At 39.2% G+C, this 25,999-nt stretch overlaps 1 protein-coding gene and 1 long non-coding RNA gene across 9 annotated transcripts in view; one reads left to right on the plus strand and one right to left on the minus strand.

Moving 5' to 3' along the window:
- The window catches only part of slc8a2b (solute carrier family 8 member 2b), a 143,056-nt gene that overhangs the window by 114,660 nt on the left and 2,397 nt on the right, over window positions 1–25,999 (plus strand). For all 8 annotated transcript variants that reach the window (XM_018660522.2, XM_018660526.2, XM_018660525.2 and 5 more), the window contains 8 exons: window positions 3–198; window positions 1,341–1,471; window positions 8,534–8,907; window positions 14,336–14,439; window positions 16,273–16,290; window positions 20,316–20,440; window positions 23,327–23,426; window positions 25,511–25,786. In XM_018660522.2, the coding sequence (XP_018516038.1) occupies window positions 3–198; window positions 1,341–1,471; window positions 8,534–8,907; window positions 14,336–14,439; window positions 16,273–16,290; window positions 20,316–20,440; window positions 23,327–23,426; window positions 25,511–25,786 (1,324 nt within the window). The remainder of the gene's footprint in view (window positions 1–2; window positions 199–1,340; window positions 1,472–8,533; window positions 8,908–14,335; window positions 14,440–16,272; window positions 16,291–20,315; window positions 20,441–23,326; window positions 23,427–25,510; window positions 25,787–25,999) is intronic.
- LOC127139046 (uncharacterized) lies at window positions 18,795–20,374 on the minus strand. The gene is made up of 2 exons (XR_007808876.1): window positions 20,253–20,374; window positions 18,795–19,301 (listed from the first exon to the last, which is right to left on the minus strand). It is a non-coding gene; the product is annotated as an uncharacterized LOC127139046 (long non-coding RNA).

Raw genomic sequence — 25,999 nt, forward strand, 5'->3', positions numbered from 1 at the left:
AGGCAACTCGTATGATGATTGGAGCCGGTAACGTCCTGAAGAAGCACGCGGCCGACCACGCTCGCCGTACAGCCATAACTGACGAGGAAGCACCAGAAGACGATGACATTGGGACATGCAGCCGCATCTCATTTGAAAGCGCTCACAGTCAGTGCATGGAGAACTGTGGCGTTCTGACACTGACTGTAGTCTGCCATGGTAATGAAATAAATAAATCATAAGCTAATATTGAGTTCACATAAATAAGTTAGAAGAGGCTAAGACTGGTGCAGTAATAAAGTATGAAATCTTTATTTTCTTCAAGTTAATGCATACATTTGAACAAAATTTTGTATCTGTCTTTGATCTGTTCAAGTTTTAGTGTCTGAGTATCATGATTACTTTTAGTGCTGTGTAGTGACTTTTGATTTTAGCACCCCGGCGTGCTCTTTAATTACTAGATTAAAACAATGGTAAAAGAAGTACTCAGAGATTTAAGTCAGAATTTGAAAAAAAAAAAAAAACCCAGGTAAGTTTTTCATGTATCTCTAATCCTCTTCCATACCCTGACTTAAAACAATACTCCACTGATTTAGGATAGCACTTCTGTAACATGTCAGACTCACAATGGACAGTTTAAAAAAAGATCAGAATTAATGCAGAAGAACCAGATATTTTTGGCCTCAGGGAACAACTAGATATACCTGCAGTTACATTCTTTAGAGTCTGGTGCAAACAATTTAAGAGACTTTGTGGTATTCTCCATTTTTATCATAGGTGTGAACAAACTTCAAAACATATATAGGCAATGACACACTTGCAATATGCAAAATTAATATTTTGTTCACCATCATTATGGTGAACAAAACACATAATTTACTGAGAGCTTTTCTAGATTTTAGTATTTCTATTGGCATATTTCGTCACAGCAGCTACAATAGAGGTTGGAAAATGTTCCTCCTCCTCTCACTGCCTCAGGGCATAGACTAAATAGTGTAGGTTTCTGTCCAGTATCATCCTCTGTTGCACCTGACAGTGTAACATCACCTGCTGTTATATTCTCTAGTCTAATGTCTCAGTGATTGTTGTCCAGTTCCAGCAATATAACCTCCTATGATAATGAGAAACATTTTTACTTTAGATCAAGCAGAGATTTATTAAGATATAAAAATCTGACAGGGTTTTACGACAGGCTGTAAACATCACAGCTTATTTTAGCACCACAAATGGTTTGTGCCAAGCTTTCATAAGCAGATACATCTTGCATATTTTTATAGGTTCGATAGATTTAAATCATGATTATGATTATGTGTGGCATGCCCAGCATTATTCTGTTATTCTGTTTTATTTCTGCTGTTTAGGGGGTCTGGGAGAGAACACCTTCTATGTGGACTACAGGACAGAGGACGGTTCAGCCAATGCTGGGTCAGATTATGAGTACAGTGAAGGAACGCTGGTGTTCAAACCCGGAGAGACACATAAAGAGATCAAGGTGAGTGAAGGCAAGAGGGAGACGAGCAGGAAGAGAGAGGAGTGATGTAGATACTGTGCGAATGGAGAAAAAGACTGTAAAGTAAATGATTAAGTGTTTCAGCACTGACCTCTGCACCACAAATCACCTGAAATACAATACCTGGTCCCCAACCACAACAAGTCACTGGGGTCCAGATAAACATTAGACCACTTTCAGACATGGTAAAGGTGCTCTGACGCTCTCACAGTAAATTTGTATCTATATTGCCTGGCAACAAAATGATAATGATAATTATCATGTTAGAGCTATGCATCACACAAGTTAGGTTTTAGGATTTATGAAATATTCCACTGTTTGTCAAGTGTTTGTCACATTCTGACCATGAAGAAAAGTTAAACATCTAGTTTCTTCAACTTTCACTCAGGAGCAAAAATCACCCTTTAAACTGGAAAGAAATAAAGATTTGACATTTATTGTGGTAATTATCATTATCAACTGATATGAACATTTAATTTTTTTTTTTTTTGTGACTTCGTAACATTTTTGGCCATATCATCCAGCCCTACATCTGATATTTAAATTCAGTTCTTCAACCTGCAGCTGTGGTAATAAAATTAGATACAAATTCACCAGAAAAACAACAAGATTGTCATTTGTTTCAAAACTCGAAACAGCCTACAGCTATCCTATCTAATAGCATTACATTTATATAAATCTTATTTGTTTTCCCAGATACGTTCTGAAGGAACAGTAACTGCTGCCAGGATTATTTTCAGACAGTCACACTGAGCCAGGCGGCAGCTGCTACACACCAACACCAACCGCATTAGCTTTCCCGTTAAAGTCTCCCTCTTATCAAACTTACAAACACTGACCCTCATCATGTATTGCACCATAGGATAAGACCTTGAACAAGCGACTAAACAAACATTCACTGGGATAAAGTGCACTGCTGACATCAGTTTTCAAGCAAGACAAATCAGCAAATTAAACAGCATGTACATGTCACCACCACAATGAACGACTAAACCTGTTGTGTCTTGTGCTCCAAGTCAGTGTTGACTTTTTCAGTGTTAGACCTTAAATAGTCTTTGCCTAATCCAAGAGCGGTACCTAAACATTACCTTAGAAAACTTTAACCACGCCGCAGTGGCTACAAGTGATTATTATATTGTAGAGCTTAAATCATTAGTTGATTAGTCAGTCAGTTAGCTGACAAAAAAAGATAACCAATTAATCATATTTGTGAAAGAAAACCCCTCATTATCTGTTTGTAGTTTCTCAGTTTTGCAGATGTGAAGTTTAGGCTGTGGGCCGGTCATAACAAGACATTTGAATAAAAATATTTTCAGCTTTGGGAAATTGTAACTTTCATTTTTCACTATTTTCTGGAGATCAATTTCATGATACATTCATATCTAGTTTTGTCCTCCTCTTGCTGTGTCTTTGTAAAGCCTCTGTCTTTGTTCAGTGTGTATCCAAACACAAACATGACAGACCCACTTTAGAGGTTCTTGGGGACTGTCTGCTGTCCTTCATAATGTCAGGTTTGAGCTGAGTTTGACAGTAAGGGGATCACACTATTAAAGATTAATTCAAGATTTTTGGAGATCAGATGAAATTTTAATGATCCCTGTGGGGAAATTGTATAAGTAGCCTATTAAAAGTATTATTAAAGCTCTGAGCTCAAAGCTGTCTTTGTTGAAAGACTGGAAATAGAAGCTGATATGTTTTAACCTTAGAATGTAAATGTAGCAGCTTCTAATGCTGATTTCAAACACAGAAACCTGCTTTAGCATGATTTACACACAATAGGATACTTTTTTGTAACCAAATCTAGTGCCTAGTGCAGAACGCGTTCTGAGCTGATGAGTTTTACTTTATGGAGCTACATAAAAATGCTATAGGCTTCTGAATAACCTGCAGTTAATGTAAAATCTGGGAAGATATCTGAGGAGATCAAAGTGAGGGGAGAAGAGGGAGGGGAGGAACGATGAGATAAATAATGAGAGTCCCAGCAGGAGAGACAGAGAAAGGCTGAGGAGACACAGATGTTGAGATTCAAGACAAGGACAGAAAAATACTCCTGCCACCAGTCACCTGCTACTATGTTAGCTGCTATTTTACTGTATGAACCAGAGAGGCCCCTCATGTCCTTCAAAGGCACAAACTGTTGAGTTGTTTCACCATGAAAGACAATGACCTTGGCAAGGCAGGCAAGCTGTTCCTGAAAATGTGAGAGGAGTTGAAGTTGTACGCATCTCTAATCAGATACATCATGCCCATTCAAGCCCCCACCAGATATTTGGTACCGGGATTTATTTTCTTCTATTATTTTTTACATAGTAATCATTTTTATGATATGAGGCTTTTCAAAAAGTCAAAGTCCACGCCTTTCCCTATGGTATTGGTTTGCAGGATGCAGAAAGAAATCAGTTTGCAACAGCAGGTACACACTCACACAGCACTCTGTTGCACATCAGTGCTGGAGGAGGTGTAGGCTACAGCTCAACAGTGTGTCACTGAAGTGTTTAGTAGAGCATCGGTCCCTTTTAAAAATGTGTGAAAATGATATCCAAATACTTATACACACTTAATACAACTAAGACTGTGATATAGTAATGTTGTCGCAAACACACAGACTCTTTTTCAAGTGGCAGCAGTGTACAGGTGGGTTATGTTATGTTCTTTATCTTTTATTTTTCATTTCAATTTATCCATTTAATTGGATCTTTTCCTTTTTTTAAATCAGTTTATCTGTGTATAATCTCTACTTCTCACCCTCTAAACCGCTTTAGCCAGTGTGAAAAGTGCTTAACTGACTGGTTAACTGATATACTGCAGCTAACGCTGTCATTGCTATATGTTCCAGCAGTAAAAATACTCCTATTACTACTACTACTGCTGCTGCTCTATTATATCTGCTACTCTTCCACGTTATCTATCTGTATCATTTCAGAGTACAGTGGATTTGATCCCATTTCACAAGGTGTGTTCCTCTGTTTCCTGAAACAAGCAAACAGCTGAATCCCAGCTGATGTCTTGATTTTGGTCAATAAAGTTTTACTACTGGGGGGGAATTTAAAGTACCCCACCACCTTAATCACATTACTTTTGTTGAAAAAATATAGTCATTGCACCTGTGATAATGATGACAGAATTTACAGAGTGTCCCCAGATTATTTTTTTGGACCTTATATTTACCATAACATCATTTTAATTCAGCATTATATATATAAATATAGGAATACTAATATCAGCCATGAACTGCTGCATGGGAACAGCTGCTGAAAGAAGAGGGCACAGGAATAATTTCAAAATAATGGTAAACATAAGGATAATAGAGAGAATAAAATGGAATGGATGAAATGAAAATGTTTTACAAGAAAAAAACTTCACTAAAGGATATAAGTTCTGTTAAAGTTGAAAATAAGTATCGTCAGTGTGAAAGTGTTTTGTCTTTATCTATTTCCATTTTAAATGCAGTAACAATAGTACAGTAATCCATAATTTAATGATAGCTCTAAAAGACAACTTGTATCGCTGCCTTCTTCAGTATTCAGTAATCATCTGGTACTTCAAATAATTGCACTGTTACTGTAAAATATGATGTTGAGTCTAATCTGAAAAGAAGGTACAAAGTTAGATGATCAGTCCAAGTGAGCTGCCTCAATGTTCTCTGTCTTTGATTATAAAGGTTTTTTTTTTCTCTGCAATCTGAATTTGAGATCAAACAACATAGTGAAGATTCTCCTGCTGAAAGACAGAAACCTGGAAAATTATTTTTAAAAGGGCACTATACTGTGTGAATTAAAAGCATATAGGATGACTGCACGAGGTGAAGGCGTGGTAAGCCGCGTAATCTCTCCTCAGACTCAGAGTTTGATGAGAGATCAAAAGAAGTGTGAGGGCTGGATGAGAGGAGAGTGGTGCAATAGCCTAAAGAGTCACATAAAAGAAGCATGGGAACGAACATTAAGAAAACAGAAAGTATAAATTGGCCCATCTACTATCTAGTGAATAGATGGGGAGACGCTGAGTGAGTAAATTACAAAGGTCAGTGTCATCCATTTCAACAGCATACCAGTGGTTTTCATTGATCACTGTGCCAGAAATGAGCAGCGGGGAAACCAATTAAACTTGAATGTCTCACTCGTCTGCCAGGACTCAGTTCCACTGTGTAACCGTCACCACAGCCTTCACAAGCTCTACTCTCTACTGATTAAACAAAAAGAAATGGGGCTGACGGAACCAATAAAAGGCCTGGTTGTCAGGACTCTTGGTTGTAATAAATAGTCGTAGTGATTATATCAAAACAAGGAGACAGTCATTCATTCAAGTTACAGAATGAATCTAATTTGCAACACAGTGATGACATGGAAGTGTAGTCACAAGATGATTACTGGGCTGCAACTTACTCAAGTCTAAAAACATTAATGCAAAGATTAATAGACTGCATGCATCTCTATACATGTGTCTTTATTAATTCACTGTTCTACCCATATGTTAAATACAGTAGCTATTATATCATATTGATTAATTATATTAATATTAACATTAAGGTTTTTCATTTTCCAGTGAGCAAACTTGAAATAGACTTTTTTTATTTGCATATTTCTTTATCTGCATTAATAGTTCAGCTGTAAATGATAGATAACTACTACTTGACTAACAAGTCTAATCCCTGAATGTAACACCTCAGGGTGAACAATAGAACTTTTCTTGCTCAAGGTTGCAGTGGATGGACATTTGTGCACAAAATGAAAATTAAATTAACTCTCACTACTCGTCTGCTGAGGCCTGAGCTGCATGTTAAGTAGGCAGATTGACCCCATCAGTAACAGCAATGAGACAGTCAATTATAAAAACGCCCTGCTCACTAATGGAGAATGATGCAAGAGAGTTACTGTTGTGGTTTATTTCACTTTAATGGATTAAATGAAGCCTGTTAATGCTTGTTCTGTTTCATGAGTAAGTAGTAGTTTTATGGTACTGTTGTCATGACTTTATACCTTTATTTACCATGAAAATGAATTCATTATGAAAGCTGCTGTTTGCAAATGTGTTGGAAACTAACACTGTAACAATAAACACATGGTACAGAGACAGCAGAGCCTGAGCAGGAAGAAGGTTCAGGGTTCATACTGCAGTTCAGCTGAGGCCTTTCTGTGTGAAGTTTGCATGTTCCCCCTCTGACTGCATGGGTTTCCACCAGGTATCCAGCCTCCTCCCACAGTCCAAGGACATGCAGCTTAGGTTAACTGGCATCTCTAAATTGCCTGTAGGTGTGAATGTGAGTGTGAATGGTTGTTGGTCTCTGTGTGTCAGCCCTGAGATGGACTGTTGATCTGTACAGGGTGTACCCCTCCTCTCACCCAATGTCAGCTGGGATTGGCTTCAGCCCAATGCGACTCTCAAGGATAAGCAGTATAGCTAATGGATGGATGGATATTTAGCCATAAAATATACACTAGTCTGACTGTTTATGTCTTATATAGATTAATAAATCAGTAAAATTTTAGATAATAGTGAAAAGATTCACAATCACATGCACGCCCAGGTGATATTTTCAAACTGCTTGCTTTGTGCACACAAACTAAAAATGGAGGAAAAGCAGCAAATCCTCACAATTCAGACGTTGTCTCTTTTGTGTAATAAATATCAGTTCAGTTATCAGTCAGTGGCTGATTAATTTGCTCCTGGAGTACATCTGTACACCAAGGTGTCAAATGACAATGTGAAAGGTGTAGTTCATAGTGATGAACCTACAGCGCATTATCACCTGAATCTGCACCTCCCCTCTGCTTTTCACTTTAGATTGAGTTTCAGCTCATCATTCAGCTGTCTGACCCACAATTTTACTGTCGTGGTTCACTCTCAAAGTGTCATATTCTGCTGCAGCAGCAGCTGTTTTCACTGAAAAAACTGAAGCCACTGTACACAGCAGCAAACAGCAGACAGACACAGGCAGAGATTGGCTTGTAAACAACAGACAGGAGCTGGTAGAGACCAAAAACAGAGCAAAAAGTGACTGGCCTTTGATTCATCAGGTGGATACAAGTGTGACTCTAATAAATGAATAAGCAATCATTTGTTAACAAAGTCACCATGTCTACCACCATGTCTAGGAACAGCTTTCACTTGAGTGACTTGATCGCTGAGATATTTACCAGGAGCTAATATCATCTTGCAAAGAGGAGTCACATTATACCAGTCACCTTCTTCATCTCTTTGTGTTGCATTGTGGTTGGACTCCATCCAAAATATAGTGACGTCTGAACAAATGGCAGGTCATGGTCTGACTCATTGGATTACAATACCAACATAATCTGATTTTGGGGCTGGCCATCTGTCAGTCAGTGTGCGATGGCATGATCAGATGACAACAGTCTCATAGAGTTGGCTATTGTAACTGGAACCTCTGTTTATGCATCTGCTGAGGGAGACAACTGGCTCTCAGCTGTGCCCACTCTTAATATTCAGCACAGGCCTTCTAGACACAGAGCCACCACACACACTCCAGCATCCAGACCAGGGTTGATGTTAATTCACTTTAAATTCAGAACATGAAATGAAACTGCAGTTCAAATAATAATCACAGCCATCTGGAATCTTTTGTTCTGTCAGCCTCTTACAGCAAAAACATTAAGTTTTCAGTTTCTGAAAATAAAATTCCTCCTCCAGAGCTCAGTTTCTTTTCTAAAAGTATTTTCTGCGTAATAAATCACACACACACACACACACACACACACATATATATAATGCATGCATGTTGAGATTTGAATAATTAATAAGATTACTGACATTGAATCCAACTTTGACCTAGTCACATCTTCACTTCATCCTCTCATCCTGTCTTCCTGACTCACTTCCTCTCTCTGAAGATCTTTTTTCATATGTACCAGAATGCACCTGATGCTGATGCAAGACATGTAACGATTGTGAGGGCTCAAAATACTTCATTCTGATTGGCTGGCAGGTTTCTTAAGCTAATTGTCATCGATGAAACATAAGTAGCCATGGGTTAAATTGACTACAAACAAACTTTAAACATTTAAAACTTTCTCTCTCTTTCTCCAGGTCGGTATCATCGATGACGACATATTCGAGGAGGATGAGCACTTCTTCGTGCGCCTGCTGAATCTGCGTGTCGGTGACGCGGAGGGGATGTTTGAGAGCGACGAAGCAGGTGCCGCCCCCAAAGCTCGCTTGGTTGAGCCCCTGGTCGCCACGGTGACCATCCTGGACGACGACCACGCTGGTATCTTCACGTTCAGTGAGCGCATGGTGCGGGTGAGCGAGAGCGTGGGCACCATGGAGATGACGGTTGTTCGCAACTCAGGTGCTCGCGGCACCGTCATCCTGCCGTACCACACCGAGTCAGGCACCGCCAAGGCTGGAGAAGACTACGAGGACGCCCGAGGAGAACTTGAGTTCACTAACGACCAGACCACGTGAGTCAAACTAAACATTCTTAATTTGTCTAAAGAAGTAGATTGGGCAACTCTCATCTCTTTCTCAGAGAATCTCTGCACAACCTCTTCTGCTGCTGGTCACAGAGTTGCTGCCTTACAAGTTCACTTTCTGGCTCAATGGTATCAGTCCTTCACAGAAAAGTATTAAAGCTCCACTAATCATATTTTCTCTACTAATAATGGAAAAAAGTTCTTACTCTTTGTGAACCCAATTCCTCTCCAGTTTCCCTTTGGTCTCCTTTGATTTTAAACCTCATCAGTAGTCGTCACTCTCATGACTCTTCTCAACCCTGTTGAGTGCTGCTTAAACAAACAGTTGGTAGAGACCAAACCAGAGCTAAAACTAGAGTGAATATTGGACTTCCATTCATCAGATGGACACAAACATGAATCCTGAAGTTGCTCTTTGTCCACTAAATGTATAAATACGCAACTGTATAGAAAGAAAGACTGTGTTCTTCATGGTGTGGAGTTCTTCTGCCTCCAGGCAGTCCAAAGATTCATTAATTTTTTAAAATGTATGTATTTATTTATTAAAAGTTCTCATTTCCTGAAACCAAGTCTGGAAATATCCCTACCATGAAACAGCTTCTCTGGTCTGTAGGTGACTGTCTCTGTTACAGCTTATAGCTCTTGCAGATTTCTGTTCTCTTTTTTTACATGAATGTGAATGTTATGGTTGTGTCTATGAATGATTTTCAGACTGGGTATCATATCTGGCAGGGTAAATAGAGAATTTACAGATTTAGAAAAAAATCACATTGTATCACATTAACTCAGGTACATGTCATCTTTTCTGTCTTTTGGCTTCTTGTTTTAGTTAATCAGGTTGAGTTAGAAAGTAAACTATCTTGACCTTTACTACTCACCCAACCCCACCTTGTCTCCCCTCCTCACCGTTCTTCTTCTTTATTCTCCTCTTCACCTCTTTGAGCTCTGTCATCCATCTCACACTCACTTTCTTCACCTTCGTGCCGGCCAGACATCAGTCCTATCCATTATTCATCATGGCTGACCTGAGGGGAGGCCCAGAACATTCATACTGAATTCTCTCTAAGTTTATGTGAAGAACCAGAGTTTGTATGTTTGTGTGTTTGAGTGTGACTCATATTTTTCATGGTTGTGTGTTTTGGAGTGTTGGGATCAATAATCATTGGGTGACTGCAGTGTGAATGTAATGTTAATGTTAAATGTTCTTATTTAGCTGCAAAAAAGACTTTATTCTTAATCAGCATCTGGAATCTGCCATTAATTTATATGTATAAATTTGCAAAGTAAAACCTAGAATACTTGTGATATGTGATCAGTTGTGAATTATGAAATATATTAAGGTTTGCCATGCTTAACTGTACTGAATGGCTCTAGGGGTGGCAACATCTCTCTGTTGGTCCATTCACCATTTGGACTGAAATATTTCAATCATAATTAAATGGATTGCCACAACTTTGGTGACCCCTTAACTTGCCACATTGAACTAAACCAATGACATTCCCATCAGCTTCATCTGTACTTTGTGTTTAGTGCTAATTATAAGATGTTAGTCTGCTAACATGCTAAACAAGGATTATAAACATGGCATTGCATTTAGTTCAGAGGACCGTTGTCCACCATCACAAAGCTGCTAGCAGGGCTGGAAACTCATCCAATTACATTCTTGCTCTGAATGGGCTAACATATACAATAGTAGCATTTGTTGTTGAAATATTATCAGGAGGTTTCATAGATGAAGGACACCTTTCATCTACAAGGTGACAGCTCAATGAGATGTACATGTATTTTTAGGCTGCAAAATGCTGATTTCTTACTGGTTGGTTGCTTATTAGTTCAAGTTTAATAAAAACTAATTTGCTTTCTTTGTGAGTATAAAAATCTTAGAGAGCATACTGAAATCTACTGGGTGATTGGTTGTCAAATGAATTGGCAAGGGCATATTTTAATACATTTGACACTGGTGTGTTTTTATGTTTTAGAGGCCTGGTATCATCTTAGTGCAGCACCTGTGACAAACTGGATTGGACTGTTGTTTGTGTGATATTGATTCCAGGAGCTCTAAACTGATGTGAAGTGGCAGGTTCATTGACTGACAGAGACCTGAATTAGGTGAGACAGGGCCAGCGATGGCTGAGTGGACGGATCTCTGTATATTTCTGTGATAGTGGAAAGCTTTTTATACTTTCAGTCTCAGCATCACCTTGGCTCTGCTGTTAAGGGGGATTTATTCCAATTTGTTCTCCTAGTGGTTAATGATGGCCCAGTCAGTGTGTCTGAGTATGTGTCACCTTCACCTGAAGCCTCAAACCAGATACCTGGAACATTCCTGCAGCTGGATTGACAGTTTTGTCATTTTTTTCACCTCATCCACAGCCATAAGCCTTCTCGTTCTGCCCTCTCTGCCCCTTGTGGCCTTCTTCAGCTTCTGTATGACCAATCTGAGTTTCCAACTCTGAGATAGGAAATCGCTGTGACTGCAGTTCCACACTAATTCATGCCTCTGCAGCCAACTAAGAGTATTTTTTACTACTCTTGTCTTTGTGGAGGAGACCCAGTGGGGTCTATCAGGAAAGCTGTTTTGGTTCCTGTTAGCCCCAACATCTTCAGAAGGATCCATCTGCAGTCAGCACCCTAGTCCTAACCCTAACCAGATAACACCTACGAGATATCAATTAGGAAACACACATGAAATTGGCACTAAAACTGACCAATGGTATCTGTCAAGTTGGTGTGTCTTGTAGTAGGCGTTACTTGTAGTGGGTAAGTCTTGAAGTCTTGCCGGCTCCAAATGGATATTATTGAACATGTCAGGTAGAATTGTGGTAAAGACCTGGACTTGTTGGTCCATGTCTGTCTCCATCCTTCAGTCCATCCCTGGAGCCCACAAGCTTTGTTTGTGGTCTCTTTTTGCTCCACACTGCCATCTTGCTTTGCTCTCGATTTGTCTTGACCAGGATGCTGGACTTTCTAGCTTCACCATCTGTCTCTTGTCCGCTGCTACTTCAGTGAGCTTTGTGAATACCTACTGTATAGTCATACCAGGTTGTAACAAAACTGCATAGAGACACAGTATGAGTTTAGGTCTACATATTGGATTGTCTAGAAGTCATCAGAACAAAATAAGCAAGCAACAACAAACCTTTAGAAATCCTTGCAATGTGAGCATCAGATAGTATGAAACAAACATCCATCCTCCATCAGATGGCATTCTCACTTCACTTTTAATGTCTAAAACTTTGGCACAGAACTATATTTCTTTGCTCATAAGGTAAAAGATGAAATTAAATCTCAGATATTCCTCTTTTTGTGTTTATTTACACACACACACACACACATATACACATACAAATTCTCAAAATCTGGAAGGTTTGGTCATTGTCAGGTCAGTATACCAACATGCACCACCTACAGGCAAATAAAGTCATAACATCTGCAATTTCGCCACTTGTGCCACCCTCAATGAGTGTTACAGATTCATTCTTTGTTTTTATAGCCATTGTTCATCTATTATTATAATTATTATTGTAGCCCTGTAATAATGATTTATACAAACATTATACCACCAACTACCAATGGACATTGGCTGTGAAACATCAAATGATTATAATGATGATATAGTTTATAGCTTTCAGCAGTGTCCTCATTGCTGTAACCCTTGTGTCATGCTTTTTTGCTTTTGTTCCATCTTCACCTCATCTAATCATCTCCTTCACTTCTGTCATTTTCACACCACACTGCACTCCATTCAGGATAACTGGCCATCAACCATCAGGTTTTTTCTACTGTCCTAAACGTAACTCCTCCATCCCTTTTTTTCTTTCTACACTTCCTCCTCCTCCTCTCTTTGTCCATACCCTTCCCTCCACCTTTCATTTCCTCTCTCTTCATCCATCTCTCCCTCCCTGTTTGTTGTCAGAGTAGATTTTCCTCAGCTCACAGTAAACTGGCGTCTGTGCTGACATTTCAGTCCGGTGACCCTCAGAGCACTAACAGGTCTTGTCGTCCTCACTTCCTCTCTAGGCCATCATTCCACATACTTCGCAAATGGCCAATTTCATGATGGCATAAAAGCCTGTCTGACTCACTTTTTCTTTTTTCTTTTAATACTTCACTCCTTTTCTCCTCAGTGTCAATGCTGTTGGCCCCACAAAGCTATACATGCTGTTCTTGTGTTTTTTGCAACTTTAGTTTATCCAGTGGAGACTTTCTGAGAATTCAGACTTTTTTTGAAGATCCTGTACAGACAGTATATGTCATTTCCAGATCATTATCAGCCCATCTCTCGTTTTCTCATTTTCTTTCTTTCACATTTAATGCTGTTATATTCAGTATTTTTTGTAATAATGATATTTCAAATAACACTGTAGAAACAATGTGACAATGTGAAAGGCAGAAACTTATCTGCCAATTCTGAAACTCCCCACGCCTTTGCTAAGCTTCATAGTTTGTTTGTTTGTTTGTTTATCTACACCACAACTTTACTGTTTTGGTTCACTGTCATCATGCTCATAGCTGCAACAGGGAGCTATTTTTTGAAAAGCTCTAAAAACCCACTGTCCACCACCTGCTCAGCACCAAACAGCAGACAGACACAGTTAAAGAAACGCTAACTGGTCAACATAGTGGAGCATTTAGGAGCTAAAGAGCAGATTTTTCCCCCAGGGGTTGGTAGAGACCAAAAACAGAGCTAAAGGAGAATGAACTTCAATTCATCAGATGGACACAAACACTCTAAATGAATGATAATTTAGCTCCATAATACATTTGTCTCATCAATTTAAAAGGTAATGACATGTCAGTGCTTCCACTGCCCATACAGTGTCCTGGCATTTTATCTAACGCACCTTTTTACTGCAAATAAGCACATGTCTTAATCTTATCAAGGTAAAAGATCCAACAGAATCTGTCTTCTCTTTCACTTTCTTTTTTTTCTGCCTCTTTTTTTCTGACTTTTTAACTTTTTCACTCTCCTCCTACTTTTGAATTCATTATTGATCTGGTGTCCTCTCATTGCATCCTGCTCTGATTTACACAGCAGTTCATCCTGATCAGAGACGACAGGAAGGAGACCACCATGTGGGCAGCTCTATAGTGTGTGTGTGTGTGTGTGTGTGTGCGTGTGCATGCGCATGCTCATGGACCTTAAGTTTTGCGAGGCCAGCCTGTCGATAACAAAGACGCTCTGTGAGCAAAAAGCTTCACTTCATTTGATAGTGTGCACATGTGTGTATGTGAGTCTGCATGTACAAGTGTGTGTGTGGATGCTGCCCTGCATACATACACAAGACTATATGTTTGTACATGAGATTGTATGTTTCTTTAAAAAAAAACTGAAAATTACAAAATTCTTTTGTTTCTCCATGTGTGTGTCTTTCTGTGTGTGTGTGTGTGTGTGTGTGTGTGTGTGTGTGTACAGTCAGACCCTCCAGGTGAGGATAATCGATGATGAAGAATATGAAAAACATGAAAACTTCTTCATTGTGTTGGAGGAGCCACGCTGGCTTAAGAGAGGAATCTCAGGTATGTGTACACAGTAGGTGTGTTTTGTTTTTTTTACTGGATTCTATCATTAAGTCCTGTGGTCTTTGTCCGGTTGTTTGGTCAACACAACAACACTGCATTAAACAGACAAACGCACCAGAGTGAGTATAAGCTGCATCAAACCAGTCAGGCATGAAAGCAACCCTGTGGCCAATGAACACAGCACCTGGCTCCACCGCTGCTGCTCAAGATGATCCACAGCTATTCTAGCCAGTGTGTGTGAGTGTTTACTGTAATTGCCTGTATTTACTGGCAATTGACTCGAGATGGTCTGTTAAACCTAAGCTCAGCCTCCTCATGCTCTCTGTGATCACAAAAACTCTCTCTCTCTTTTAATGCAGCTGAATTCACAATATAGTTGGTCTGGTAAACATATTTTGTCAGACGTCTGAATGAGTAAACACTGCGTTGACCAGCAGTCAGTGAGCTGCTGATGATCAAAACACTGACAGAAAAAGAAAAAAAACAGAAACAGTGCAGTGAGATCAGCTACACCAACATTTAATATGATGACAGAGAAGATTAGAGGCAGCAAAAGGCTGTCATAAAGTAGAGCCAGAGAGCAACTGTTACCTGATCTAAATGAGTTGCTGTATTTGTCCTGGAAAAAAGATATGGGGAAAGCAAATCTAATATTTAAAAAAAAACTATAATATAAATGTGACTGGTGAGGAAGAGATGCTCTGCTTCTGAAATGTTTCCTGTGGAGATTGAAACCACAACAGAGCCAGATACATTTAATTCAGGGAAAGTCGTCGCACAGCTGCTTGTGTTTAGATAACAATTTTGGAACTTTGTCTATTTGTCAAAATAAAATAGTTTAGTAAAACTGAAATGTATTGTTTTGGAATGGAATCAGCAGCAGTTTAGACAAATATTGATACCTAGCACTGAATATAAAATCTTTTCTCCATGTTTCTCATCAGAAGTTTTGTTCAGTAATGCTGTGCTCCACATGTGTAGAAATTATAATGATATGTGAAAAACCTTTTCTATTTTTTTTTTTTTTTTTGGTTCATGGAATTTTGTAATCTGCACTGCTTATTAGTTCATATTTACTGTGAATAAGCTCTACTAAGTAGCTCATTAAAATTCATCCAGGAAATCCAAACAACAGCATATTTTCGTGCTGCTTTGGTTTGTGTATTCTGTATTTATAGGGATTTATTTTTCTCCGTGCGACAGCCTGTTCTTTTTCTTTTGTTTGTTTTGCTTTTTAGCTGCTTCAATGACCCACTTTACCCACAGGGATCAATAAAGTTTCATCTTTTCTTAAAACCCAAAAACACACACACACACACACACAAATACACACTCATCCAGGGACCCATCCATTCATCCATTACCTGTCACTACAACAGTACATGGACTGATTGTGGAAAGTGGGAAAAGACAGACAGAGTGAGGATTGTTTATTTGAATTTGAAGATTTTTAGACAGCCTAAGAAGCAGTCGCTGCAGTGTGTTATTAATGTGGAGATTATGAAAACACTAGTAGCTGTAAGATGGAGGGATAAGAGAAGAGATTGTAAAAATGGGGAGAGAAGAACAGAAAGTCATGATTTGTTTGTTTGTGGAGAGAGTGGGTGAAAAAGATGACATTAAGAAGTGATGTGCACAGGTGGCGTTATCAAACAACCCACTTATTATCGTTTCTTTAAGTGTTCATGAATTTGTGTTCGCACTTTAATCTGAATATAGAGTGTAGTTTGATGTATTATTAGGAAGAGCTTTGACTGATTTGCATGTGTGCTAGCACTTACTGCTCTTTTGTTCTTATCCACACTCTCTCCCTCTCTGTTTTTTTTACAGCCCTGCTGCTCAACCAAGGTAAGAGCATCTGAGTATTCCTTCCACCTCAAAATCAAGAGCCAAACCTCATTTGTTTTGTTGTGAGGTCTTATTAGAGCTGCAGCTAATGATTATTTTTATTATTGATAAAGCTTCTGATAATTTTCAATTATTTTTTTCATTCTATAGGATGTCAGAAAATAATGATGTTTCCTTAGTCAAAGATGACATTGCCACATGTCTTGTTTTGTCCAGAACCCAGAGATATTTCGTTTATAATGATATGAAGCAGAGAGATGCAGCATGTCCTCACCACTAAGAAGCTGAAACCAGGGAATGTTTGGTATTCTTACTCAAAAAAATATTCAGTCATGAATATAGCTGCAGATTAATTTTCTGTGGATCAACTAATTGTTTCAGTTCTGAATCTGAGACTAATCATATCCCAACAATTAAAACTGTGTAATATAATGCCAAAGCCAATTACTGATAACATTTAATCTGAGATATTTGAGGCAGTAGTTTAACCCACATCAAAACATCAGCAAATTTAGAAAGCGAATGATAGATTCAGTTATTCTGTGTGCTTTGCTGCCTTCCTGTTGATTTTGTCATCTTGTTAGAAAACATTAAATGCCCTGCACCACACTTCAGCGCAGCAGCGCAGCCACTTAACTTGCATAACATATTGAAAAAAAAAGGTTTACTCAGGCTTATAGCTTGATGTCATACTGTTTTTGCCTCAGTTCCTCTGTGTTTATCAGTTTCTATCCTGAAATTATCCATTCATACCCACATTCATAACAACGTTATTCTCAACCTGAGTGTTATTTACATTGTGTGTGTGTGTGTGTGTGTGTGTGTGTGTGTGTGTGTGTGTGTGTGTGTGTGTGAATTTCATAGCTAAGTTCTGGAAACATGGTGACAATGCTACAAATAAGTCTGACAGAATTATTCTGCAGGAGCTGCTGTGTCCCTCTGAGGGTCACCAACACAGTCTCCAACATAATTGATAATGACAAGAAGTGAACTCAAAAGCCAGAGGTGAAATTAAAGCAGCATTCTTGTGAAAAAGACAAATGATAAAAAGCTGTATTCATTTGTAATATCCAATGTACCAGTGAACACTCATTACTGACAAAGACGCTTGCTCTGAATTACTAGGCTCTGAATACAATACATCCAATATTTCAACATATTACATAATGTTCCTTTCTTCAAGAAATAAAATGATTTGACCCCGTGTGAGTAGCTCATCTAGCTTAGTACTTTACAGTTACATATGTTACTGTACATATCATAGGTAATAGTGCATTTCCACCCACACAAACATATAGATCTGCACAGATGCCACAATTTCTTTACACTGCAGTCATTTTTCCTGCAGCCATTCAGGTTTCCTGCTCAGCCAGGACATTGTTTACTCGGTCCCTCATTGTAATAGCTGGCTCACATTTTTGGCATCTCTTTTAGCTTTGCTTGGTGAAGAGAGGGGGTTTTGTCTGTTTACATTCGGATCACGGCAGAACTGGTCTCTGTGAAACTCAGCACAGAACAATAGTGAAACAACAGTTTTGAAATAAATGTTTACACGAGTCAGCCGCTCCTCTTTTTGTCAATATGTTTTTGGTCTTAGACAGATAGATAGGTCTTAGACAAATAGATGAGATGGCGTACAAAAGGAGCCTGCCATTGCTGTGCTTTATCATATATACCATATAAATGAGAATATTCACAAAAAATATACCATAGTATAATTTGTTTTTTTTGTTGCTTTCTGTGAGTATTTTGGAGCCTTGTGTGTGGGAGGCAAAAGAGAGTGGAAAAAGGATAACATGAAAACTTCAATGATTTATTTACATGAAAATTGGATTAGGATTTGATTAAAAAAAAAACATGGAGGGAGAGTAGAGGAAAGAATTGAGTCTGGGGTGTGTCTGTTGATTTTTGAAACAGTGCAACCTCACTTTCAGTTGAAAACATTAAAGTTACACTGGGAACAAATTTATTGCAAATACATATCAAATCAAACAACCCCTTGATTCACACTCAGATTAACTTTGAGCAGGAAGTTCTTGCAGGACCCTGAGGAACCCAGATCTGCTAATCAATAGTGCCAGGCAAGGAAGGAGATTTATTTATTTCCATTGTGGTTTTTTTCTATGATTACGTCACAGCCGACTATCCAAATTCAAAATACCTGCTTGCTGCTGCTTGGAGCTGATTCGATGCAGCCAAAGCAGAAGTCTAAAAGATCATGGATAAAGGTCTGTGAGGGCAGGAAGCCCTGCAGTGGTGATGACACACAATGAGGCTCATTGTCCCGAAGGCGATTCCTCATTCGCCTCAGTCGTCTGTCACAGCAGAGGAGGCGATCTGCGTAGAGCCTGTTCTCTAGTGAAGGCTGGAGGATGCTGCTGCTCGAAGTGAAGTGAAACCATATTTGAGCGTGTGCAGCCATGTGTGTATACATGCATCTGTGCATGTGTCTGAGTATGTGTGTGTCTATGACAGCTTGAAATAATGTCAATGAACACTGCAGGGATGGTTGCCATATGCTGTTTTACTCTTACAGTCTATTCATAATTAGACATGGGCTGCCTGTGAGAAGAGGGGAGGGCTGTAATCTCTGCCTGCTCTTCGCTCACACACACACACAAACACACTCACACACACACACTGCCTCCATACATCTCAGTCTCTTTATTTTCCCTTTCTCTTTCTCCTGAGCAGAAGGGACGAACGAGAAAATGCCACTTATAGCAGACATGAACACAGACTCAGCACAGTGAGCCTGGCTAGAAGCCTCAAAGTGTTTCCAAAGCTCTTTGTGGACCACCAGAGTATTATACCCTCTCTTTGCTATAGAGAGAAGAGACTTGTGGCTGTAATACAATCCCACATTGGCTCAGTTTCTGCGTTATTTCTGTAAGATGAACTCTGGTTGGAGTAGCTGCTGTTGCTACTCTGTTGGCAGTTGATCAATAACACAAACTGGGCCACACGTCGGCGTTAATCCCCTCCTCTTGCAAGCAGCTCTCAAACTCGCTCTGTTAATTAAACAACGACTTGATTAGCACAAAATTAATCAACAAGAATTATGATAATCCATTTTTCAATTGTTTAAGTCATTTATTCAGCAAAAATGATAAACATTCTCTGGTTCTGGCTTCTCAACCAACAGGATTTACTCCCTCTGCTTCATACCTTATATGGAGTATATTTTGGGGTAGGACTGTTGGTCGGACAGACGTCAGAAGCTATGTGAAGATGTGCCTGTGACTGGGGAAATTGTGGGCCTTTTTTTAAAAGAAATTAGTTCTTTATTTAATTGTTGTATAGACTAAATCAATCAATAAAAATAAGATAAAGACACAACTGACTTCACACAGAAGTGCTAGTATTTAAAGTTTATTGTTCTGCTACATTTACAAAACATTAGATTGATGTATTGCTTCTGTTTAGAGATGTCATGACATTCTTTAAAACTTTTATTGTACAGTCTGACACAGACTGAGACCAGGATTTTATTAGATCCAACTTGAATTGTGTGACATACTATAAACTTGCAAGATTGTCATTGTACAATTACAGCTGATGTTGTGTTTTTTACAGATTAGTCTAGAAGTATATTGTCTGTTTATTCTGAACTTGAGTTAAGAAACCAACCAGTCAAATGTTAGTGTTTACATTTTGGAAGAAACTTTCACACCTGCTCTTCTCATTTGTCTCTGTAAATTCACTTCTCTAATATTTCTGTGTCACTGTGTTGTTGTTTTTCTGCTTCCTCTGACACACACACACACATATATCGTCCATCTGTCATCTTCTCATGTCCCTCTCCCACGCTGTGTTAGAGCATACACACACACACACACACACACATACATATATCAGATTCAAGTAATGTAGCGCAGCTCTAAATAAAATGTTGACTCACAATCTATTATTGATAGAGGTAGAACTTGAAAATATCTGTGACATTTTCAACCCACACTCACCGTTGGTGTCCTTATTGTGTCACATCATCTCTCCCTCTTTCCCTTCCTCCCTTCTTCCCACAGAGGGGGTGGAGGGGCAGATGAGTGCTGAGGAGGAGGAGGCCCGCAGGATAGCTGAAATGGGGAAGCCCATCCTGGGAGAGCACAGCCGCCTGGAGGTGGTCATCGAGGAGTCATATGAGTTCAAGGTGCACAATTAATATATGTATTTTCCTTACCTGGATTCGTCTTGGAGACAGGGCTGTCTTTGTGTTTCGTGTTTTAAAAAGACATTTGCAGGTGCACACACTGTAAAAGCAGTAAAAGCCAAGTGCAGTCTGCCAATTCATTTCAGCAACAGTCCTTGTTTTTTTATTGCACTTATTCTGATGTCCTCAAAATAAATGGAAATGAAAATTCTAGTTCCATATAAAGATTAAGTTTTTAAAATGATTAATGTTGTATAAAAGGTAAATTTTGAGACGTTATACACAAGGTGCGATCAAAAAGTTCTGAGACTGTTCCTGTTGTGAACAAATGTAGCATGGCATATCCATCCCCCAGGGTCACACTGTCAACACTGAGTCCTACTGCACTCCTCTGAGGCGTCAGAGGGAGAACATTCAATGCAGATGATCTAAACTGTGGCACAGTGGCAGTTGGGTGCTCCATCATGACAATAAACAAGTTTTTTGGCTACACAAACACAGTTGTCGCCCCCCACTGGCCTTACTTGCCAAATTTGTCTCTCTGTGGCTTCTTCCTCCCAAAATGAAATTCAAGCTGTTTTAAAATAGTTGAGGAGATCTAGCACACGTTGTAGATGGTGCCTGATACAGATACAGACTGGGCCTGGCAGGAGTGCTGGAAGTGAAATTTAAATCAGGTACAGTTTTTGTTTTTTGCATTATAGGCACAAGGTCAAAACATTTTGACCACTCCTCATATATAGTGTGTAATTCCAGGCCTGTCAAAGTAATACTTGAACATTTCTCTCCTAAAACCAAAAGCCCCTGTACAGTAGACAACGTGTGGGGCACTGACTTTCTGAACAAAAGGGACTGAACTGTGCTTCTATGGCAGCATTACACAATCCACCTTTACACCCTTTCTCACACTTGTGAACCTGGGTCCTAACCCTCTCAGCAAGCTCGTCTAATATGGGTCTGAATTATTGAAAATGTATGAGTTGCCCTCGATATAGCAGCTTGCTCAAGGCATGCAGGATTCAAACTCTCGTGGCGTGCACAGAGCACTGCTACGTTTGCCTTTAGGGCTTTTACTGTGGTCCCCTGTGCAAAGAACAAAATTGGAGGAAGCAGACCACAGGCAATCCAAACATTTGAAATATGTGGGCTCAGGTGTATTTTAAGCAAATAAAAGCAGCCACTACCACATAAGCCAATACTCGCTGCATGCCACTCAGAGCAGGAAAATTAGTTAAGTTCACTGGTATAGCACTAAGTCTCAATTCACAAAAGAGCCAACAAACAGAAGGATGTTGTATTGCTAATCCATCAGTTTTAATTACTTAAAATTAGATTCTTAATTAAGGAAAAGTTCTACCTCATTCAAGATACCAGAGGCAGTGAGTGAAGTACCATATTGTTTTATGTCTCTGAGTCTGTGTGAAAATAAATTATTTAAATATTAATAAGTGTCAGTAATAAGTCTCACAGGTTTCAAGTGCCCAAACCTCATGAAAGTCACTCAAACATACAGTAGGTAACAGCAGTGTATTGGTCATTAGATAGTCACTGGCTTTAATAAATATAATATTTAAAAATGGAAACGTTCAACTCAACAGATGAAGCAAACAAATCGAACATCCATCTCACTTTCAGCTAATTAAAAACCAACAGAACCATAAATGGTTTGAGAATTAATTACAAAGGGGCAGAGAGTACAAAAGGAATGTGCACTAAACAAACAACATCAACAAAGCGAATGAATGAGAGCCTGTCGTTCCTTCATTACTCCAAACACAGTCCACTCGAATTCAATATTCTCCTCTGTGTGATTACTAAGTCAACTGACCCTGTGTGGAAATATATTTGGCCTTGTCTCTTATGATTTGTGGGTAGTGAGAAAAAGCTCAGGGTATAATGCAATTCAGTATGATTGGCATCTAGATTTAGTTCACCAGAGATCAATGTGAGAAGCTCTATTTGCTGTGGGCGCAAATAGATGAATAGGAGAGCAATGATGTGACTGTTTGCAATAGTGGATTGACATGGAGTGGTGTGAGTGTGTGTATTCATCTCAGGTAGGAAGATTGTGTTATGTTTTTCTATTTGTAGTTAAACTTACTGTGGTGTATCTCTCCAAAAAGGAGATATCACAATGAAAAATTTTTTTTTTTTTAGTTGTGACACAGTTGGTGCAGCTGTAGACAAATTCAGCATGTACTATATAGATGATTTTTATCATTGATATATAGCCACTGTTGTTTTTTACTTTGAAGCAGTTCAGAAATTTAATTTTCTCAGTTTACAACACACACTCCAATACAAGTGGAGGTTTATTGAACTGAAATGGTGGCAGGTGTCTCAGTGGATGAGAAATCTAATCTGCCTCAAAAACCAAACTGAAAATCAGCATGGCTGGATAGAGCAGCTGTGAGATGCTGTGAGGAAAATATCTATCTGCTTATGTTTTGTGTGAAATTTCTGTTGTTAAATCTGTTGTGATGTTGTCAACTGCCTGTAATATCCAGTTTCCATGAACCACATTGTAGTTTACAATGTGTTGATAAACAATAGTATGCTTATTGAAGCAATGGAGGCCAAAGATATCATGATTTTTCTGCCTATATTTCCCATAATGCAACTCAATAGCACCTTTCATTAGACCCTTCCCACCTGGTGAACACCCACTCTTTCTGTTTAAAAGCCAAAATTGTGTACAATAGAGATCATACTGTGTCCATCATGATAATATCTTAAAACTTCAACCTCAGGTTCTGTTGAATTTTCTCAGTGACAAAGTAAATGTTTCCTGGCAGGTTTTGGTCTGACTGCACCATGAGTCTGTCATTGTCCTCTCCTTAGCTGCAACCGTTTGCCAATGTCGTGTGTTTTGCTTCTGATTGCCAGAGCACCGTTGACAAGCTCATTAAGAAGACCAACTTGGCGCTGGTGATTGGCACACACTCCTGGAGGGAGCAGTTTGTGGAGGCGGTCACTGTCAGTGCAGGTGAGTGCCATGTGTGTGTGTTTAAGTCGACGTACTACTGGAGGGAACAAACAGCTGACATGAGGACACACTCAGCCACTCGTAACAACTGCTTTGAGAGTGATGAACGTTCACAACTCATGGTTTTGTAATGATTGTTTATTATTTAATTTTGTTTATTATTCATAACTTCATATGTAAGTGTCATCATTCTGGGTCAGATCTGTCAACAGCCCAACTACTGGCCAATCAGATCATCAAAACCAGCATCATTATTCCTACAGGATCCTAACAGGAACAAAATAATTCACAATAAAGTGACAAATAACAAAGAGTAACAGATATTTTTACAGATCAGCTGAACAGAGCTTCTAGGAGGGAGAGTTTACCACGCTAAATAAATTCATAATAACTATTATAGCTTCATTTTAATTGAACAAGGATTCTTTATTCCCAACAGAATTCCTTTCTTCCCTGCATCACTGCAGAATAACATGAGGAGACTCTGCGATGATGACTGGAAGTAAAAACTAAACCCTCTGATGTCTTTTATCAGAAACACTATCCACACACTGTTAAATATTTCCCATATTTCAGTCAGATTGACCTCTTCAGACATCAATTCTCTCCTCTCTGCTTTGGCAGAGCAACATACTCACTCACATTGAGAAATGTTTGGATGTCATTATAACTGAATTTACCTGCAGGTATCAGTGTTTCTTCTCATATCATATTAGATAAACCCAGAGTTAACTTAGCCAGTTGATGACCACCTTCATATGCCCACTTACTGTGATTGTGGTTTTTAGTGAAGCCAGATGATGAGGAAATATTCTGGATATGTTGAACTTGCTTCATAGTACAGGCCTCAGTCTGTTAAAATTTTGTAAAGAAACGTCTTTCCAGTGAAACTTTAAAGCATCTCTATCACATCTGTACCCCCTGAAAAATAACCACGTCTGTTTGTTTTATGACAGTGGGTTTTATTTTTAGTTGAGATGTTGTCCATCCTGTTCTCACTGTGTGGTTTTGGGCTATCTTTGGTCATCGGTCCAAAATGATGGTCTTAGGTTGCACTGCAAAACACATCCACCAACAGCTTAAGGGTATTGCTCCATTTTCAAAACATGACAGCATATGGCATCAATTTCCATGCAGTTTACCAGGACTTAACTCCACCATCTGACACAGGCTGCAACCAAGATTTAATCACAGCCTTCTTGCAGTGTGATGTACAGTTAACTTGCAAGATTGTTTTTATTGCAATGTATCAGTTCTTCTAATTCGTACAGAGGTTGTTTAGCGTCTCTTATGACTGCCCACCTGACGTCTAGATCAGTATTGAACCAAAAATTTTTGATCTCTTGGTAGTACACACAGAGAGTCAGCTCTCCCAATTAAAATACCAAATGTTTGTTTTAAACTCATGAAAAAAAATATTTTTCAAGACATGAACATGGAAATAATCAAGACAAATGCCGGTTTAAAATAACTCTCTGAGCTCCCTCTTCTAAGACGTGCTTTTCTTCTGAAAAGTCACAGTTGCCCATAGTTAAACAGCCATAGCAACAAAGATCTTAATTGATGAAACTATGGACGTGTGTATCTGAATTGCCTTCATTTATCACAATGTGCTTAAAGCAAAGAGCTTAACAATTAACAGCAAATGATGAAAATGAGTTTTGTTTTGAGTTTTGCCTCTCAGGCAACATAGAGTCTGCCCTACCTTATTGATGGGGTGAATTAAAAGGACCGAAAAGTTAGTTAGTTAATAGGAAAAGAAATAACAACAGATTATAAATCACTAAAAGGTAGAAAACCACCTGACCATGTTCTTATTCAACCATGGATGGTTGCTGAGAGTGATTCAAGGCTGCCATCTAGTGGAATAGACCATTTACTACAGACAGTAAATGTTGCTTGAGAAAGAGTTTGGACTTTGTTGATATCACTGTGGTCCCATAATATAATGAGCATGAAACCTGCCATTTATGCATCAGCCATGTCAGTGTGTACTTTCTGTCCATGGTTTAAACTTGTTAAAATGGTTCTGACATTTTTTTCCCTGATGTTGTCTAATGTTCCTCCTGTTTCTCTCCCTGCAGGTGACGGCGATGATGATGAGGAAGGACGTGAGGAGCGCCTTCCATCTTGTTACGACTACGTCATGCATTTCCTCACTGTCTTCTGGAAGGTTCTGTTCGCCTGCGTCCCGCCCACAGAGTACTGGAACGGCTGGGCCTGTTTCTTCGTCTCCATCAGCGTCATCGGAATCCTCACCGCCATCATTGGAGATTTGGCATCACACTTCGGCTGCACCGTGGGGCTTCGAGACACTGTGACTGCCGTGGTGTTTGTGGCATTGGGAACTTCTATTCCAGGTGAGCAAATATCCTCTTTCACTGTGTGAGAGCTGACATGAGAAGAACTTTTATGTCCTGGTTATCCTGATAATCAATGAGATTTAAGGTTACATTGTTATGAGAAAGAGATTTCTCCACTGAAATAACATGTGAGGGTGTGAGTGTGGTGTCCTCAAAGACTCCATCTGTCCTGTAAGCAAGCTGAAGTCGTGCCCTTCAGGTACTTGCACC

The sequence above is a fragment of the Lates calcarifer genome, linkage group LG21 (assembly GCF_001640805.2).
Source record: "Lates calcarifer isolate ASB-BC8 linkage group LG21, TLL_Latcal_v3, whole genome shotgun sequence".
Lineage (NCBI taxonomy): Eukaryota > Metazoa > Chordata > Actinopteri > Centropomidae > Lates > Lates calcarifer.